The sequence below is a fragment of the Tachypleus tridentatus genome, chromosome 10 (assembly GCF_004210375.1).
Source record: "Tachypleus tridentatus isolate NWPU-2018 chromosome 10, ASM421037v1, whole genome shotgun sequence".
Taxonomy (NCBI): domain Eukaryota; kingdom Metazoa; phylum Arthropoda; class Merostomata; order Xiphosura; family Limulidae; genus Tachypleus; species Tachypleus tridentatus.
This window is the reverse complement of record NC_134834.1, coordinates 100,849,983-100,869,516: the sequence shown is the minus strand read 5'-3', so window position 1 is coordinate 100,869,516 and position 19,534 is coordinate 100,849,983. Positions and strand designations below refer to the sequence as shown.

The window sequence follows — 19,534 nt, the reverse complement described above, 5'->3', positions numbered from 1 at the left end:
GTTCGTCCAAACCTTCAAAGAAACAAACATGTCTCTTTTCAAGTGAAAACATCATTCACCCTCTGGTGTTTATATTAACTGAAAATGCCTCTTTCTACAGTTTAGAGCAGAAACATTAAGTGAAAAGGTTTAGAACTTTTATGTACAGGAAGATACGTGAAGGAAATTCACTCCTTTTATATCTGCATCTACATCGTCTGTTTTGCCCCAATCAATTCGTTTTTGCTTACGGAAAGCTTCATATTTTGTTAAACTAACACATATCTACTTCGGAAATCCTATCTTCCATGCGTCTCTCTTCCCAGCATTCCTTTGTGATGTCACGAGCATGATGCACGCGAGGAGCGCGCAAAGAAATTTAGACCTTTGAAAGCTCAGGATGCGGCAAGGTGAGAGTTATGGAGTAATTGTGTACGGTGCATTTATTGGATAGGATTGAACACAGGTGTGTATTAAACTTTACTGAACATGTCAGTGAACAGTAGTAACGTTTCTGAGAAATTTTGTTCTAGCTGTCAGCACTGTTACCATGGAAAATTATACCACCAATAAAGATCTTTGAAATTGGTTTATACGTGTTGGAGGTGAATAAGCTTTAGTTACTTAGACTCTGAAAGTGGTTTGTATAAAAATGTTAACAATAGAAATAAGAGATTAGTAATAGGCTTAAGAAAACCATGACATAAGTAAGTTAAAATTAATTTTAATAATGACGTGGAATCTCATAATAGTAGAACTACAGTTACAGATAATTAATGCACAAACTGATGATAAAAGTAGAGATAATAGGGTTAAATCAGTACGTGTACCGACATTTAAAGCGATACAGGTTCGGAAGATTTGCTATGATAAATAACTAGATAAAAATGTTCATATAACTTGAATATTAACTGCTATTAAATTTAAATGTTTTCAGTAAAATAGAGAGGTTAATACTTCTATGTAAAAGTGAATTGACTAACGTGTAGATGTACTGAAATTTACGTGTACTGAAGTTATTTCAGATGTTAAATGAACATATTATAAAGATAAATGCATTCTGATGACACTTTAGTTACAAATATTGATATACTGAAGAAAACTTACATTATAAACAAAGTGTATATAACTCATATATAGATATGGTGAAAATAAATATAGATGTAAATATACTGGTTATAATTTACATATAGCGATATACCTGCTTACAACAGATATAACAGTATGAAGGTACTTAAGATAGCTATAAACATGAAAGTACTAGAGGTAACGTTCATATTTACATGGTGGTAGATTTAGAAATGGTATTATTGAAAATAGATTAGATATGAACATGGGGGTATTGAAGGTAGCCCAGACACAGACATGGAAGTATTCAAGGTAACTTACATATACACTTCGATGTATATATGTTACTTATACATATAAGTATATGTATAAATATACTTCTTAAATATAGAAGGTACTGAAGGTACCTTATGTACAGACATGGAGGTACTGACGGTAACTTACATATGGACACGAGGTACTGAAACTTATATATTGACGTGGAGGTACTGAAGATATCTTAGATAAAGACATGGAGATACTAAAGATAGCTTAAATATAGACGTGGAGGTACTGAAGGTAGCTTAAATATAGACATGGAGGTAGTGAAGGTAGCTTAAATATAGACATGGAGGTTGTGAAGGTAGCTTAAATATAGATATAGAGATTGTGAAGGTAGCTTAAATATAGACATGGAGGTAGTGAAAGTAGCTTAAATATAGATATAGAGGCATTGAAGGTAGCTTAAATATAGACATGGAGGTAGTGAAGGTAGCTTAAATATAGACGTGGAGGTACTGAAGGTAGCTTAAATATAGACATGGAGGTACTGAAGGTAGCTTAAATATAGACATGGAGGTAGTGAAGGTAGCTTAAATATAGACAAGGGGGTTGTGAAGGTAGCTTAAATATAGATATAGATATTGTGTAGGTAGCTTAAATATAGATATAGATATTGTGTAGGTAGCTTAAATATAGACATGGAGGTAGTGAAAGTAGCTTAAATATAGACATGGAGGTTATGAAGGTAGCTTAAATATAGACATGGAGGTAGTGAAAGTAGCTTAAATATAGATATAGAGGTAGTGAAGGTAGCTTAAATATAGATATGGAGGTAGTGAAGGTAGCTTAAATATAGACATGGAGGTTGTGAAGGTAGCTTAAATATAGACATGGAGGTTATGAAGGTAGCTTAAATATAGACATGGAGGTTATGAAGGTAGCTTAAATATAGACATGGAGGTAGTGAAGGTAGCTTAAATATAGATATGGAGGTAGTGAAAGTAGCTTAAATATAGATATAGAGGTAGTGAAGGTAGCTTAAATATAGACATGGAGGTTATGAAGGTAGCTTAAATATAGACATGGAGGTTATGAAGGTAGCTTAAATATAGACATGGAGGTAGTGAAAGTAGCTTAAATATAGATATAGAGGTAGTGAAGGTAGCTTAAATATAGATATGGAGATAGTGAAGGTAGCTTAAATATAGACATGGAGGTAGTGAAGGTAGCTTAAATATAGATATGGAGGTAGTGAAGATAGCTTAAATATAGATATGGAGGTGCTGAAGGTAGCTTAAATATAGATATGGAGGTAGTGAAGGTAGCTTAAATATAGATATGGAGGTAGTGAAGGTAGCTTAAATATAGGTATGGAGGTAGTGAAGATAGCTTAAATATAGATATGGAGGTAGTGAAGATAGCTTAAATATAGATATGGAGGTAGTGAAGGTAGCTTAAATATAGATATGGAGGTGCTGAATGTAGCTTAAATATAGATATGGAGGTAGTGAAGGTAACTTAAATATAGACATGGAGGTAGTGAAGATAGCTTAAATATAGATATGGAGGTAGTGAAGGTAGCTTAAATATAGATATGGAGGTAGTGAAGATAGCTTAAATATAGATATGGAGGTAGTGAAGATAGCTTAAATATAGATATGGAGGTAGTGAAGATAGCTTAAATATAGGTATGGAGGTAGTGAAGGTAGCTTAAATATAGATATGGAGGTGCTGAAGGTAGCTTAAATATAGATATGGAGGTGGTGAAGATAGCTTAAATATAGATATGGAGGTAGTGAAGGTAGCTTAAATATAGATATGGAGGTGCTGAAGGTAGCTTAAATATAGATATGAGGTAGTAAAGGTAGCTTAGATATGGATATAGAGGTAGTGAAGGTAGCTTAGATATAGTTACATATAGAAAAGATGACATGTCGTTATTGTCCTAACTGTACGCTGGCATGCTTTCATACTCAAGTAACTTGGTGACAGTGGTTAATATCTCCTTAATATTGGTTTGCATGTAGCCTTTCTGACAAAATAATATTGTTGATTCGGTCGTCCATTTCTCTTGATGTTCTGGAATGAACGTGTTCATACCATCTTGTCATAATGTGTTGTAAGAGTTGTTTCGTGTTAACCTGATAAAAACATGGTTATCTTGGTCATTCTATTTTAACGTCTATCAGTAGATTTTCCTGGATTGTTTTTTTGTTTGTTTTTTGGAATTTCGCACAAAGATACTCGAGGGCTATCTGTGCTAGCCGTCCCTAATTTAGCAGTGTAAGACTAGAGGGAAGGCAGCTAGTCATCACCACCCACCGCCAACTCTTGGGCTACTCTTTTACCAACGAATAGTGGGATTGATCGTAACATTATAACGCCCCCACGGGTGGGAGGGCGAGCATGTTTGGCGCGACTCGGGCGCGAACCCGCGACCCTCAGATTACGAAGCGCACGCCTTAACGCGCTAGGCCATGCCAGGCCTAGATTTTCCTGGAACGTTTCCTTTAGTCGCATGATGTTTTAGGATACAGTACAGTTGAGGTATTCTACTCTTTTCACATTATATCATTTCAGGACATTCCAACAATTTATCGTCCCGTAACTTCTCGTACGTGACGAGACATTTCTCGTGTTGATTTGTTTCAAAACAAATTTTACCAAAAACTCACCTTTTATACGAAACAGATGTTGAGTGTGGAACAAATTTTCAATAGAAGTTATACAGAGCAGAATAACAAGTGACTCATATTTGTCCGATCATATGTTACTTTCTCTGTTACTACTCGGTAACTACTTGGTGCATGTAACATGGATACAGAACAGTGTGCAAACATTTTGGCCAAAACTGTATGTTTAAGTTACTATTAATAATCTTCGACAAACTACTGAGATGAAAATGGGCAATATATCTTAAACGGATCAATGATAAATTCTGTCAACGTACAATTGACGAATACACTAACACACGAACACACCGATACATGAAAGGAAATCAAAAAATGCTCTGAGTAAAAGTTTTATTAAATAAATGAGTAAAATTATTAAAGAGAAAAAAACTGTTCATACATTGAGTTTCATGTTTATTAAAACTATGAATATATGAAAACAGTAATTAATTACATTAAGTATTTCACTTATTTATTTTAACAAGTCAGGTTTGTGTGTGTTTTTGTTATAGCAAAGCCACATCGGGTTATGTACTGAGCCCACCCAGCGGGTGATTGATATCCATGACTGCTTTATATCTTGTGGTCAAGTAGCAGAACCTATGATGATATAAAATGTATTTTCTGGAATTTTGTCTTCTTTGTTTGTTTTTGAATTTCGCACAAAGCTACTCGAGGGCTATCTGTGCTAGCCGTCCCTAATTTAGCAGTGTAAGACTAGAGTGAAGTCATCATCACCCACCGCCAACTCTTGGGTTACTCTTTTACCAACGAATAGTGGGATTGACCGTCACATTATAACGCCCCAACGGCTGAAAAGGCGAGCATGTTTGGCACGACGCGGATGCAAACCCGCGACCCTCAGATTATGAGTCGAACGCCTTAAAAGGCTTGGCCATGCCGGGCCTTTGTCTTGTCTGAAGGTTCATTTTCTTTACAATTAGGCAAGGAATTATCTTTATTTTCATCATGAAAACATTTGGGAAATATTTGCAGTTTTGTGGGCAGCTGTGACATAAGATTCATATCATTTATTATATTATATTATTATTATATTTATATTAATTTAGATTCATTAATTGAGCTCCAATGTTCACGCAGTGTTTTTAAATCAAACGCGAGTCTTTCAGTGTTGCTCACTTCAGTACCGATGGTACCTCGTGGGCCTGCAGTATCTGATTGCGCTGATCGATGACAAGTACCTTCAACAAGATTAAAGCAATCAACATTCAAGAAAATGACTGCACATAGTCAGTTATACGTTTGACTTAAGTCCTTGTTTGTGATATAAGATTGAGTTGAAGAATTTCTGATAGTGTATCCAGAATTCCAGGAAGATGAGCTGCTAAAGGCCTGACACAATCTGTCCATCGTGTCATGAATAGATAAACCACACATAACGTATCTTATGGTCAAGCCACTCAGGACAGAATCTCCGAGAATAGCGAATTTAACGTTTACCTATAAGCCTAACAGAACTTCCGCTTTACTTGCTAATTTCTATTTTTTCATGAAACCAAACATTAACAGTACTGAACCAACTGACTAACTAACACTATAGTTAATCATCAACCGACCAGTATACAGTACAGAATAATCGACTTATCAAATAGCTCTAGCCTGACTCTTTTTCAAGTTCGAGCTAATAACGCCACGCCCATCTTGTCACGTTTAACTTCCTTCTGGCCAAATAACAATGTCAGTTTCGAAAAAAACCTAAATTTTAAACCAACTCGTATTACATCACTGCTTCCTCTCAGAAAGAATGAAAATTATGGCATGTGAAACTTAAGCTCTTACAAATACCTCTTGACAATAAACGACATTAGTATTAATAAACCAACAAAAAAAAATAAAATAATTAATTCAATGTTAAAGTATGTAAAAAATAAAGTCTAATCAACAAAAAATTTTCCTTCACTGAGTTATTGTTCTTCAATTTTCGAGTCATATATAACATTTTTATTGTTTTTTTTCCCCATGGTTAAGGCGTTCTACTCACAATCTCTGGGTCTCAGGTTGTTATTCCATCACCGAACATGCTTGCCCTTCCAGCCGTGGTGACGTTATTATGTGACGATCAATTTTGCTATTCGTTGGTAAGTAAATGTTAGCCCAAATGTTTATCATGGACGGTGTTAACTGGCTTCTTTCTCTCTAGTTTATCGCTTCTAAATGAGGAATAGCCATCACAGGTAACTCTCGAGTAGCTCTGCGCAAAATACAATAAATAAACAAACAAAACTCTTCTACGGGACGAAGACCCTTGTTTCTTTATCAGAGATGGAACGAAAACCCTTGTTTCTTTATCAGAGATGGAACGAAGACCCTCGTTTCTTTATCAGAGATGGAACGAAGACCCTTGTTTCTTTATCAGAGATGGAACGAAAACCCTTGGTTCTTTATCAAAGATGAAACAACGAAAACCCTTGGTTTTTTATCAAAGATGGAACGAAAACCCTTGGTTCTTTATCAAAGATGGAACGAAAACCCTTGGTTCTTTATCAAAGATGGAACGAAAACCCTTGGTTCTTTATCAAAGATGGGACGAAGAGCCTTGGTTCATCATTAGTACTTCCTGTCTTGCCATGGGAATATTCAATTTATGTATACGAGGTCTGTTAAAAAAAATACGCGGACTGACATCATAAAACAAAATGTACTTTATTTAGAAGTTACAGGTCTGGGACCCCTTCAAAGTACTCTCCTCCCTAACGCACACACTTATCCCAACGGTGTTTCCACTTGTTGAAACAGTCCTGGTACGCTTCTTTGTAATGTCCTCCAGCTCCTTCGTCGCATTTGCCTTAATCTCGGGAATCGTCTCAAATCTTCTTCCTTTCAAGGGTCTTTTGAGTTTGGGTAACAAGAAAAAATCGCAAGGAGCAAGGTCAGGTGAGTAGGGGGGGTGGGGAAGAACAGTGATCGAGTGTTTGGCCAAAAACTCACGAGTTCTGAGGGCTGAATTTCGCAGCAACGCGGTGCATCTTCAATTTTTCGGTGAAAATCTCGTAACAAGATCCAACTGATATCCCACACTCTTCAGCAAGTTCCCTGACAGTCGGACGTCGATTTGCCCGCACCAGGATGTTGATTTTGTCGACGTGGGGTCGTCAGTTGACGTGGAAGGACGTCCAGGACGCTCATCATCTTCAATGGACTGTCGACCATCCTTAAAACGTTCATGCCACTTGAAACATGCCGTACGCTTCATAGCCGTGTTAAGCATAGCAAAAGTTTTAGTCGCAGATTTTCCAAGTTTAACACAAAATTTCACAGCAAGTCGTTGCTCCTTCAGGTCATTCATTCTGAAATCCGCCAAACGAAAAAATCGCACTTCACTTAGCGTAGCTAATACACAAATGAAGATATCTGCAATCGGAAAATGGCGTCGTAATCAGCTGATCTGTGCGAACCTAGCGACACCAAACGGATTTCCCTGGAACCAACTGGAGCCGCGCAATTCAAACAGTCCGCGTATTTTTTGAACAGCCCTCGTATGGTCTCTGGTAATACATTGGAAGTGATCTTGACAGACCTTTGGGCTTTTTGGAAGGTTAATTTACTTAAATAATTACTTCTTCTAACTCTTACCAGACTTTAATAAAGTTTTGCAGGTACTAGACTTCATTATGTCGGCAAACTTAGAACAAGGCAATAAATGGTTAAAATGAATAAACAGTTCTGCTTTAACCATTGCTTATGAGCATCCTTAAGCACTTATCATTACATATTTATTTTTCCCAAAACTGAACAGTGAGGGAGTTTAAACAAACTAAAACACAGCTACTGTGGAAAAACAGGTCGGAGTCAGGCAGACGAAGAAAGTGTATTTGCAGCGCCCTTTCATACATAATTATTGTTTGTTTTTGAATTTCGCGCAAAGCTACACGAGGGCCATCTGTGCTAGCCGTCCTAATGTTGCAGTGTAAGACTAGAGGAAAAGCAGCTAGTTATCACCACCCACCGCCAACTGTTGGGCTACTCTTTTACCAACAAATAGTGGGATTGACCGTATCATTATAACGACCCCACGGCTAAAAGAGCGAGCATGTTTGGTGCGACGGGGGTTCGAAACCGCGACCCTCGGATTACGAGTCGAGTGCCTTAACCCATCTAGCCATGTCGGGCCAGCGCCCTTTCATACATAATTATGCAATAATTTGTGCAGAGTAACTGTAAACTGTGTTAGCCTCTGTCCTTCCTACGCTACACGAATATGCGGACATGTTGCTTGGCGTTTGCCTGTTCTACCACAAGATACGGACAATCCGCATCCAGATGAGGGTGTAATCTGGACACCAGACAATTATACAAATGCTCGAAATTTCGGAACAAATGGAAACGCTTCTGATGAGGTAATTGTTAAATAGTGCACGGTGATTTCATGGGCTGCAAAAGTGTTTGATATATTCTATATAAACATTGGAGTTTATGTTTGCAGTCTAAATACAACATATTAAGTATCACTTCTGGATGACAAGAAACACACTTGAAGTAAAAATGTTTGTTTGTTTGTATTGAATTTCGCACAAAGCTACTCGAGGGCTATCTGCGCTAGCCGTCCCTAATTTAGCAGTGTAAGACTAGAGGGAAGGTAGCTAGTCATCACCACCCACCGTCAACTCTTGGGCTACTCTTTTACCAACGAATAGTGGGATTGACCGTCACTTTGGAGAACTTTGGTATGACCGTTATCCATATCCCGAATGGAGAACCTTGGTATGACCACTATCCATATCCCGAATGGAGAACTTTGGTATGACCGTTATTCATATCCCGAATGGAGAACTTTGGTATAACCGTTATCCATATCCCAAATGGAGAACTTTGGTATGACCGTTATCCATATCCCAAATGGAGAACTTTGGTATGACCGTTATCTATATCCCAAATGGAGAACTTTGGTATGACCGTTATCCATATCCCAAATGGAGAACTTTGGTATGACCGTTATCCATATCCCAAATGGAGAACTTTGGTATGACCGTTATCCATATCCCAAATGGAGAACTTTGGTATGACCGTTATCCATATCCCGATCTAATGGAAGCACTGCTGGATGGAAGAACACTATCACTGGTAAAAACACAACTTTAGGTAAACATGTACGTCCAAGTTAATCAATATTTAGGTAAACATGTACGTCCAAGTTAATCAATATTTTATTTCCATAAAATGTGAATGACCTTTCATGGAATTTATAAAAGGATTTTTTTATTTTTTACAAACTGTCACCAACAATGTCCTGAGAGTAGAATCCTTTCATAAGTTATAACTGTGTAGAGCATAGAATCATATTGTTTCTTCTAAATTTCTACTTCAGCCAAAGGAAGAAAGAAAAGATCGTTTCTAAAAGGTTGAAGTTATTGTTGATACAAATGTTTCTGTTTCCAGGTCTAAACTAAGACTACTGAAGGCTCATCTGTAGTCATCCAGCTACCCTGATGACTCCAGGACCTCAGGTCCACCCAGGAAGACACACTTCAAACAATTCCATCTCCGCCATGTTTCCCACCACTGAAAAGGGAACTGGATCCTCTGGTGGTCACACACCATCTCAGGAGTGGCAAGGAGTTAACACCATAGACAGACAGTCTGTTTCGTCACGACCAGGGTCTGCAGGTAGCCATACACCATCTCAGGAATGGAAAGGTGTTAACACCATAGACAGGCAGTCTGTTTCATCACGACCAGGGTCTGCGGGTAGCCAAACAACATCTGGGAGCTGGAGTACAGCTGGAACAGGATATGGTAGAACCTATAAAAGTGGCGCCCTCAAAAGGTATGCTGACCAATTAAACATTATTGTAATTCTGCTTTGAATGTACCCTCACAAAAGTCACATTTCGTTATGTATTTTTACTGTTAAAATTGTTATATACTGTATTTTATTGTCACGTATGGTTTTTCTAAAGTCACTTTTAATGTTGCTATGCAAACAGAATAATATAAGTGTTGCTGCGAACAGCATCTACAAACAAACATATTTAACTGTTGTCATAACCAGCATTTATACACAAACATATTTAACCGTTTCCACGACCAGCATCTAGATACAAAGATGTTGCTATGACCAACATCTACATAGAAATATTTTTATCTGTTGCCATGACCAACATCTACATAGAAATATTTTTATCTGTTGCCATGACCAACATCTACATAGAAATATTTTATCTGTTGCCATGACCAGCATCTACATAGAAATATTTTATCTGTTGCCATGACCAACATCTACATAGAAATATTTTATCTGTTGCCATGTCCAGCATCTACATAGAAATATTTTATCTGTTGCCATGTCCAGCATCTACATAGAAATATTTTTATCTGTTGCCATGACCAACATCTACATAGAAATATTTTTATCTGTTGCCATGACCAGCATCTACATAGAAATATTTTTATCTGTTGCCATGACCAACATCTACATAGAAATATTTTTATCTGTTGCCATGACCAACATCTACATAGAACTATTTTTATCTGTTGCCATGACCAGCATCTACATAGAAATATTTTTATCTGTTGCCATGACCAGCATCTACGTAAAAACACATTTAACTGTTGCCATAAACAGCATCTACATAGAAATATTTTTATCTGTTGCCATGACCAGCATCTACGTAAAAACACATTTAACTGTTGCCATAAACAGCATCAACATGCAAATATATCCAAATGCTGTCATGACCAGCATCTACATATAAACATACATATAACTTTTTACATGACTAACATGTACATAAGAACATGTTTAATTACTAAACTACGCTTCTGTTAATTCAGATTTTTGACGATGTATTGTTTGTTTGTTTTGAATTTCGCGCAAAGCTACTCGAGGGCTATCTGCGCTAGCCGTCCCTAATTTTGCAGTGTAAGACTAGAGGGAAGGCAACTAGTCATCACCACCCACTGCCAACTCTTGGGCTACTCTTTTACCAACGAATAGTGGGGATGATCGTAACATTATAACACCTCCACGGCTGAAAGAGCGAGCATGTTTTGTGCGACGGGGATTCGAACCCGCGACCCTCAGATTACGATTCGAGTGCCTTAACCACCTGGCCACAATCGTTAGGGTGTGTTTCTGTAGTATTATATCAACTGCGTTTGTTTTTTAACGTTACGGAGCTTAATAGTGAGAAACTGAGAGGCTAAAATCGTAACAAAACTATTGAATGCATTTGGATTAGCACGTGCTACCACGTTAGAACTGTATTGTCCTTATAAAGTAGGTAAAGAGATTTTTTATAAATTTAAAAATAACACTATTGAATACGACTTAATATTCTGTCTCGTATACAGCTTTGGTAATTTAAACTTTCAAGCTCAGAGAGATAATTTATTTTCAGACAGCTTATCGTCTCTTACACTTCCACATTTTCTTCAAGTTCTCATGGTAGAGCTACTAACAACTGGTAAACGTACACAGGAAAGAGAAAATGAACATCTCACACCTTCCCCGGAAGTTTTTCCGCAACATTTTTTTGTTCGTTCTGGGAATTTTACCGACAGTATATCCGTGAATAAGACACGTGAACAAATGTCTAGAGAGGAGTAGCTAAGTAAAAAGTGACTAAAGGTTTCAGGAGCTAAGCCTGAAATGTTACATTTCACCAACAGATAATTATTAAAAAATAAAACTCACTACTGTAAACAACCAACAGAAGATTAATAAAAATTAAATTACTCACATAAAAATAACAACTCGAATATATCGCTTTAACCATTAACATAAAAATTAACAATTTGGAAATATGTCTTAACTATAAAAATTAACAATTTGGAAATATGTCTTAACTATAAAAATTAACTATTTGGAAATATGTCTCAACTATAAAAATTAACAATTCAGAACTATGTCTTAACTATAAAAATTAACAATTTGGAAATATGTCTCAACTATAAAAATTAACAATTCGGAAATATGTCTCAACTATAAAAATTAACAATTTGGAAATATGTCTTAACTATAAAAATTAACAATTTGAAAATATGTCTCAACTATAATAATTAACAATTCGGAAATATGTCTTAACTATAAAAATTAACAATTTGGAAATATGTCTCAACTATAAAAATTAACAATTTGGAAATATGTCTTAACTATAAAAATTAACAATTTGGAAATATGTCTCAACTATAAAAATTAACAATTCGGAAATATGTCTCAATTATAAAAATTAACAATTTGGAAATATGTCTTAACTATAAAAATTAACAATTTGAAAATATGTCTCAACTATAAAAATTAACAATTCGGAAATATGTCTTAACTATAAAAATTAACAATTTGGAAATATGTCTCAACTATAAAAATTAACAATTTGGAAATATGTCTTAACTATAAAAATTAACAATTTGGAAATGTGTCTCAACTATAAAAATTAACAATTCGGAAATATCGGTTAACCACTAAAATATAAATTAACAATATAAATTCAAACAGCGAAAAAATACAGAAAAAACGCATTACTGTTTTAATTATTTAATCTCTAAAATAAAAACATGGGATGTATCATTTCAAATAAAAATATCAACTTGATAACAAACAGTTTAACCAGAAAAAGTAACTTATATGAATAATTAAATGAACCACTTACAGCACTAACACTAAAGTTCATTACTCACGAGAATGAAATGAGAAATAGGAAGAAAGTTTATCATTTCCTACTGATAGTAAGATGTTTGTCTTCCAGTTAACTAGTACAGCAGAGAAATGGGAAGAAAGTTTATCATTTCCTACTGATAGTAAGATGTTTGTCTTCCAGTTAACTAGTACAGCAGAGAAATGCGAAGAAAGTTTATCATTTTCTACTGATAGTGAGATGTTTGTCTTCCAGTTAACTAGTACAGCAGAGAAACAGGAAGAAAGTTTATCATTTCCTACTGATAGTAACATGTTTGTCTTCCAGTTAACTAGTACAGCAGAGAAATGGGAAGAAAGTTTATCATTTTCTACTGATAATGAGATGTTTGTCTTCCAGTTAACTAGTACAGCAGAGAAATAGGAAGAAAGTTTATCATTTCGTACTGATAGTAAGATGTTTGTCTTCCAGTTAACTAGTACAGCAGAGAAATAGGAAGAAAGTTTATCATTTCCTACTGATAGTAAGATGTTTGTCTTCCAGTTAACTAGTACAGCAGAGAAATGGGAAGAAAGTTTATCATTTCCTACTGATAGTAAGATGTTTGTCTTCCAGTTAACTAGTACAGCAGAGAAATGGGAAGAAAGTTTATCATTTTCTACTGATACTGAGATGTTTGTCTTCCAGTTCACTAGTACAGCAGAGAAATAGGAAGAAAGTTTGTCATTTCTTACTGATAGTAAGATGTTTGTCTTCCAGTTAACTAGTACAGCAGAGAAATGGGAAGAAAGTTTATCATTTCCTACTGATAGTAAGATGTTTGTCTTCCAGTTAACTAGTACAGCAGAGAAATAGGAAGAAAGTTTATCATTTCCTACTGATAGTAAGATGTTTGTCTTCCAGTTAACTAGTACAGCAGAGAAATGGGAAGAAAGTTTATCATTTTCTACTGATAGTAAGATGTTTGTCTTCCAGTTAACTAGTACAGCAGAGAAATAGGAAGAAAGTTTATCATTTCCTACTGATAGTAAGATGTTTGTCTTCCAGTTAACTAGTACAGCAGAGAAATAGGAAGAAAGTTTATCATTTTCTACTGATAGTAAGATGTTTGTCTTCCAGTTAACTAGTACAGCAGAGAAATAGGAAGAAAGTTTATCATTTCCTACTGATAGTAAGATGTTTGTCTTCCAGTCAACTAGTACAGCAGAGAAATGGGAAGAAAGTTTATCATTTCCTACTGATAGTAAGATGTTTGTCTTCCAGTTAACTAGTACAGCAGAGAAATGGGAAGAAAGTTTATCATTTTCTACTGATAGTGAGATGTTTGTCTTCCAGTTAACTAGTACAGCAGAGAAATAGGAAGAAAGTTTATCATTTCCTACTGATAGTAAGATGTTTGTCTTCCAGTTAACTAGTACAGCAGAGAAATAGGAAGAAAGTTTATCATTTTCTACTGATAGTAAGATGTTTGTCTTCCAGTTAACTAGTACAGCAGAGAAATAGGAAGAAAGTTTATCATTTCCTACTGATAGTAAGATGTTTGTCTTCCAGTTAACTAGTACAGCAGAGAAATGGGAAGAAAGTTTATCATTTTCTACTGATAGTGAGATGTTTGTCTTCCAGTTAACTAGTACAGCAGAGAAATAGGAAGAAAGTTTATCATTTTCTACTGATAGTAAGATGTTTGTCTTCCAGTTAACTAGTACAGCAGAGAAATGGGAAGAAAGTTTATCATTTTCTACTGATAGTAAGATGTTTGTCTTCCAGTTAACTAGTACAGCAGAGAAATAGGAAGAAAGTTTATCATTTTCTACTGATAGTAAGATGTTTGTCTTCCAGTCAACTAGTACAGCAGAGAAATAGGAAGAAAGTTTATCATTTCCTACTGATAGTAAGATGTTTGTCTTCCAGTTAACTAGTACAGCAGAGAAATGGGAAGAAAGTTTATCATTTTCTACTGATAGTGAGATGTTTGTCTTCCAGTTAACTAGTACAGCAGAGAAATAGGAAGAAAGTTTATCATTTCCTACTGATAGTAAGATGTTTGTCTTCCAGTTAACTAGTACAGCAGAGAAATAGGAAGAAAGTTTATCATTTCCTACTGATAGTAAGATGTTTGTCTTCCAGTTAACTAGTACAGCAGAGAAATAGGAAGAAAGTTTATCATTTTCTACTGATAGTAAGATGTTTGTCTTCCAGTTAACTAGTACAGCAGAGAAATGGGAAGAAAGTTTATCATTTCCTACTGATAGTAAGATGTTTGTCTTCCAGTTAACTAGTACAGCAGAGAAATAGGAAGAAAGTTTATCATTTTCTACTGATCGTAAGATGTTTGTCTTCCAGTTAACTAGTACAGCAGAGAAATAGGAAGAAAGTTTATCATTTTCTACTGATAGTAAGATGTTTGTCTTCCAGTTAACTAGTACAGCAGAGAAATGGGAAGAAAGTTTATCATTTTCTACTGATAGTAAGATGTTTGTCTTCCAGTTAACTAGTACAGCAGAGAAATGGGAAGAAAGTTTATCATTTCCTACTGATAGTAAGATGTTTGTCTTCCAGTTAACTAGTACAGCAGAGAAATGGGAAGAAAGTTTATCATTTTCTACTATAGTAAGATGTTTGTCTTCCAGTTAACTAGTACAGCAGAGAAATGGGAAGAAAGTTTATCATTTTCTACTGATAGTAAGATGTTTGTCTTCCAGTTAACTAGTACAGCAGAGAAATAGGAAGAAAGTTTATCATTTTCTACTGATAGTAAGATGTTTGTCTTCCAGTTAACTAGTACAGCAGAGAAATAGGAAGAAAGTTTATCATTTTCTACTGATAGTAAGATGTTTGTCTTCCAGTTAACTAGTACAGCAGAGAAATAGGAAGAAAGTTTATCATTTCCTACTGATAGTAAGATGTTTGTCTTCCAGTTAACTAGTACAGCAGAGAAATGGGAAGAAAGTTTATCATTTTCTACTGATAGTAAGATGTTTGTCTTCCAGTTAACTAGTACAGCAGAGAAATAGGAAGAAAGTTTATCATTTCCTACTGATAGTAAGATGTTTGTCTTCCAGTTAACTAGTACAGCAGAGAAATGGGAAGAAAGTTTATCATTTTCTACTGATAGTAAGATGTTTGTCTTCCAGTTAACTAGTACAGCAGAGAAATGGGAAGAAAGTTTATCATTTCCTACTGATAGTAAGATGTTTGTCTTCCAGTTAACTAGTACAGCAGAGAAATAGGAAGAAAGTTTATCATTTCCTACTGATAGTAAGATGTTTGTCTTCCAGTTAACTAGTACAGCAGAGAAATGGGAAGAAAGTTTATCATTTTCTACTGATAGTGAGATGTTTGTCTTCCAGTTAACTAGTACAGCAGAGAAATGGGAAGAAAGTTTATCATTCTCTACTGATAGTGAGATGTTTGTCTTCCAGTTAACTAGTACAGCAGAGAAATGGGAAGAAAGTTTATCATTTTCTACTGATAGTAAGATGTTTGTCTTCCAGTTAACTAGTACAGCAGAGAAATAGGAAGAAAGTTTATCATTTTCTACTGATAGTAAGATGTTTGTCTTCCAGTTAACTAGTACAGCAGAGAAATAGGAAGAAAGTTTATCATTTCCTACTGATAGTAAGATGTTTGTCTTCCAGTTAACTAGTACAGCAGAGAAATGGGAAGAAAGTTTATCATTTTCTACTGATAATAAGATGTTTGTCTTCCAGTTAACTAGTACAGCAGAGAAATAGGAAGAAAGTTTATCATTTCCTACTGATAGTAAGATGTTTGTCTTCCAGTTAACTAGTACAGCAGAGAAATAGGAAGAAAGTTTATCATTTCCTACTGATAGTAAGATGTTTGTCTTCCAGTTAACTAGTACAGCAGAGAAATAGGAAGAAAGTTTATCATTTTCTACTGATAGTAAGATGTTTGTCTTCCAGTTAACTAGTACAGCAGAGAAATAGGAAGAAAGTTTATCATTTTCTACTGATAGTAAGATGTTTGTCTTCCAGTTAACTAGTACAGCAGAGAAATAGGAAGAAAGTTTATCATTTCCTACTGATAGTAAGATGTTTGTCTTCCAGTTAACTAGTACAGCAGAGAAATAGGAAGAAAGTTTATCATTTCCTACTGATAGTAAGATGTTTGTCTTCCAGATAACTAGTACAGCAGATAAATGGGAAGAAAGTTTATCATTTTCTACATATAGTAAGATGTTTGTCTTCCAGTTAACTAGTACAGCAGAGAAATGGGAAGAAAGTTTATCATTTTCTACTGATAGTAAGATGTTTGTCTTCCAGTTAACTAGTACAGCAGAGAAATAGGAAGAAAGTTTATCATTTTCTACTGATAGTAAGATGTTTGTCTTCCAGTTAACTAGTACAGCAGAGAAATAGGAAGAAAGTTTATCATTTTCTACTGATAGTAAGATGTTTGTCTTCCAGTCAACTAGTACAGCAGAGAAATAGGAAGAAAGTTTATCATTTCCTACTGATAGTAAGATGTTTGTCTTCCAGTTAACTAGTACAGCAGATAAATGGGAAGAAAGTTTATCATTTTCTACTGATAATGAGATGTTTGTCTTCCAGTTAACTAGTACAGCAGAGAAATAGGAAGAAAGTTTATCATTTCCTACTGATAATAAAATGTTTGTCTTCCAGTTAACTAGTACAGCAGAGAAATAGGAAGAAAGTTTATCATTTTCTACTAATAGTAAGATGTTTGTCTTCCAGTTAACTAGTACAGCAGAGAAATGGGAAGAAAGTTTATCATTTTCTACTGATAGTAAGATGTTTGTCTTCCAGTTAACTAGTACAGCAGAGAAATAGGAAGAAAGTTTATCATTTTCTACTGATAGTAAGATGTTTGTCTTCCAGTTCACTAGTACAGCAGAGAAATAGGAAGAAAGTTTATCATTTCCTACTGATAGTAAGATGTTTGTCTTCCAGTTAACTAGTACATGAGAGAAATAGGAAGAAAGTTTATCATTTTCTACTGATAGTAAGATGTTTGTCTTCCAGTTAACTAGTACAGCAGAGAAATAGGAAGAAAGTTTATCATTTCCTACTGATAGTAAGATGTTTGTCTTCCAGTTAACTAGTACAGCAGAGAAATGGGAAGAAAGTTTATCATTTTCTACTGATAGTGAGATGTTTGTCTTCCAGTTAACTAGTACAGCAGAGAAATAGAAAGAAAGTTTATCATTTCCTACTGATAGTAAGATGTTTCTCTTCCAGGTAACTAGTACAGCAGAGAAATAGGAAGAAAGTTTATCATTTCCTACTGATAGTAAGATGTTTGTCTTCCAGTTAACTAGTACAGCAGAGAAATAGGAAGAAAGTTTATCATTTTCTACTGATAGTAAGATGTTTGTCTTCCAGTTAACTAGTACAGCAGAGAAATAGGAAGAAAGTTTATCATTTCCTACTGATAGTAAGATGTTTGTCTTCCAGTTAACTAGTACAGCAGAGAAATGGGAAGAAAGTTTATCATTTTCTACTGATAATAAGATGTTTGTCTTCCAGTTAACTAGTACAGCAGAGAAATAGGAAGAAAGTTTATCATTTTCTACTGATCGTAAGATGTTTGTCTTCCAGTTAACTAGTACAGCAGAGAAATAGGAAGAAAGTTTATCATTTTCTACTGATAGTAAGATGTTTGTCTTCCAGTTAACTAGTACAGCAGAGAAATAGGAAGAAAGTTTATCATTTTCTACTGATAGTAAGATGTTTGTCTTCCAGTTAACTAGTACAGCAGAGAAATAGGAAGAAAGTTTATCATTTCCTACTGATAGTAAGATGTTTGTCTTCCAGTTAACTAGTACATGAGAGAAATAGGAAGAAAGTTTATCATTTTCTACTGATAGTAAGATGTTTGTCTTCCAGTTAACTAGTACAGCAGAGAAATAGGAAGAAAGTTTATCATTTCCTACTGATAATAAGATGTTTGTTTTCCAGTTAACTAGTACAGCAGAGAAATGGGAAGAAAGTTTATCATTTTCTACTGATAGTGAGATGTTTGTCTTCCAGTTAACTAGTACAGCAGAGAAATGGGAAGAAAGTTTATCATTTCCTACTGATAGTAAGATGTTTGTCTTCCAGTCAACTAGTACAGCAGAGAAATAGAAAGAATGTTTATCATTTCCTACTGATAGTAAGATGTTTGTCTTCCAGTTAACTAGTACAGCAGAGAAATGGGAAGAAAGTTTATCATTTTCTACTGATAATAAGATGTTTGTCTTCCAGTTAACTAGTACAGCAGAGAAATAGGAAGAAAGTTTATCATTTTCTACTGATCGTAAGATGTTTGTCTTCCAGTTAACTAGTACAGCAGAGAAATAGGAAGAAAGTTTATCATTTTCTACTGATAGTAAGATGTTTGTCTTCCAGTTAACTAGTACAGCAGAGAAATAGGAAGAAAGTTTATCATTTTCTACTGATAGTAAGATGTTTGTCTTCCAGTTAACTAGTACAGCAGAGAAATAGGAAGAAAGTTTATCATTTCCTACTGATAGTAAGATGTTTGTCTTCCAGTTAACTAGTACAGCAGAGAAATAGGAAGAAAGTTTATCATTTTCTACTGATAGTAAGATGTTTGTCTTCCAGTTAACTAGTACAGCAGAGAAATAGGAAGAAAGTTTATCATTTCTACTGATAATAAGATGTTTGTCTTCCAGTTATCTAGTACAGCAGAGAAATGGGAAGAAAGTTTATCATTTTCTACTGATAGTGAGATGTTTGTTTTCCAGTTAACTAGTACAGCAGAGAAATGGGAAGAAAGTTTATCATTTCCTACTGATAGTAAGATGTTTGTCTTCCAGTTAACTAGTACAGCAGAGAAATAGGAAGAAAGTTTATCATTTCCTACTGATAGTAAGATGTTTGTCTTCCAGTTAACTAGTACAGCAGAGAAATGGGAAGAAAGTTTATCATTTCCTACTGATAATAAGATGTTTGTCTTCCAGTTAACTAGTAC

General features: G+C 35.0%; 1 protein-coding gene across 4 annotated transcripts in view; it reads left to right on the top strand.

Moving 5' to 3' along the window:
- The first annotated feature begins 253 nt into the window (after positions 1-253).
- The window catches only part of LOC143229960 (uncharacterized), a 164,875-nt gene continuing 145,594 nt past the window's right edge, over positions 254-19,534 (top strand). The window contains exons 1-2 of one of the 4 annotated variants that reach the window (XM_076462851.1): positions 254-389; positions 9,378-9,765. In XM_076462851.1, the coding sequence (XP_076318966.1) occupies positions 9,428-9,765 (338 nt within the window). In that variant the 5' untranslated portion in view covers positions 254-389; positions 9,378-9,427. Of the gene's footprint in view, positions 585-5,974; positions 6,080-9,377; positions 9,766-19,534 lie in introns of those variants that run through there. The other 3 variants (XM_076462850.1, XM_076462849.1, XM_076462852.1) reach the window with 3 other exon arrangements.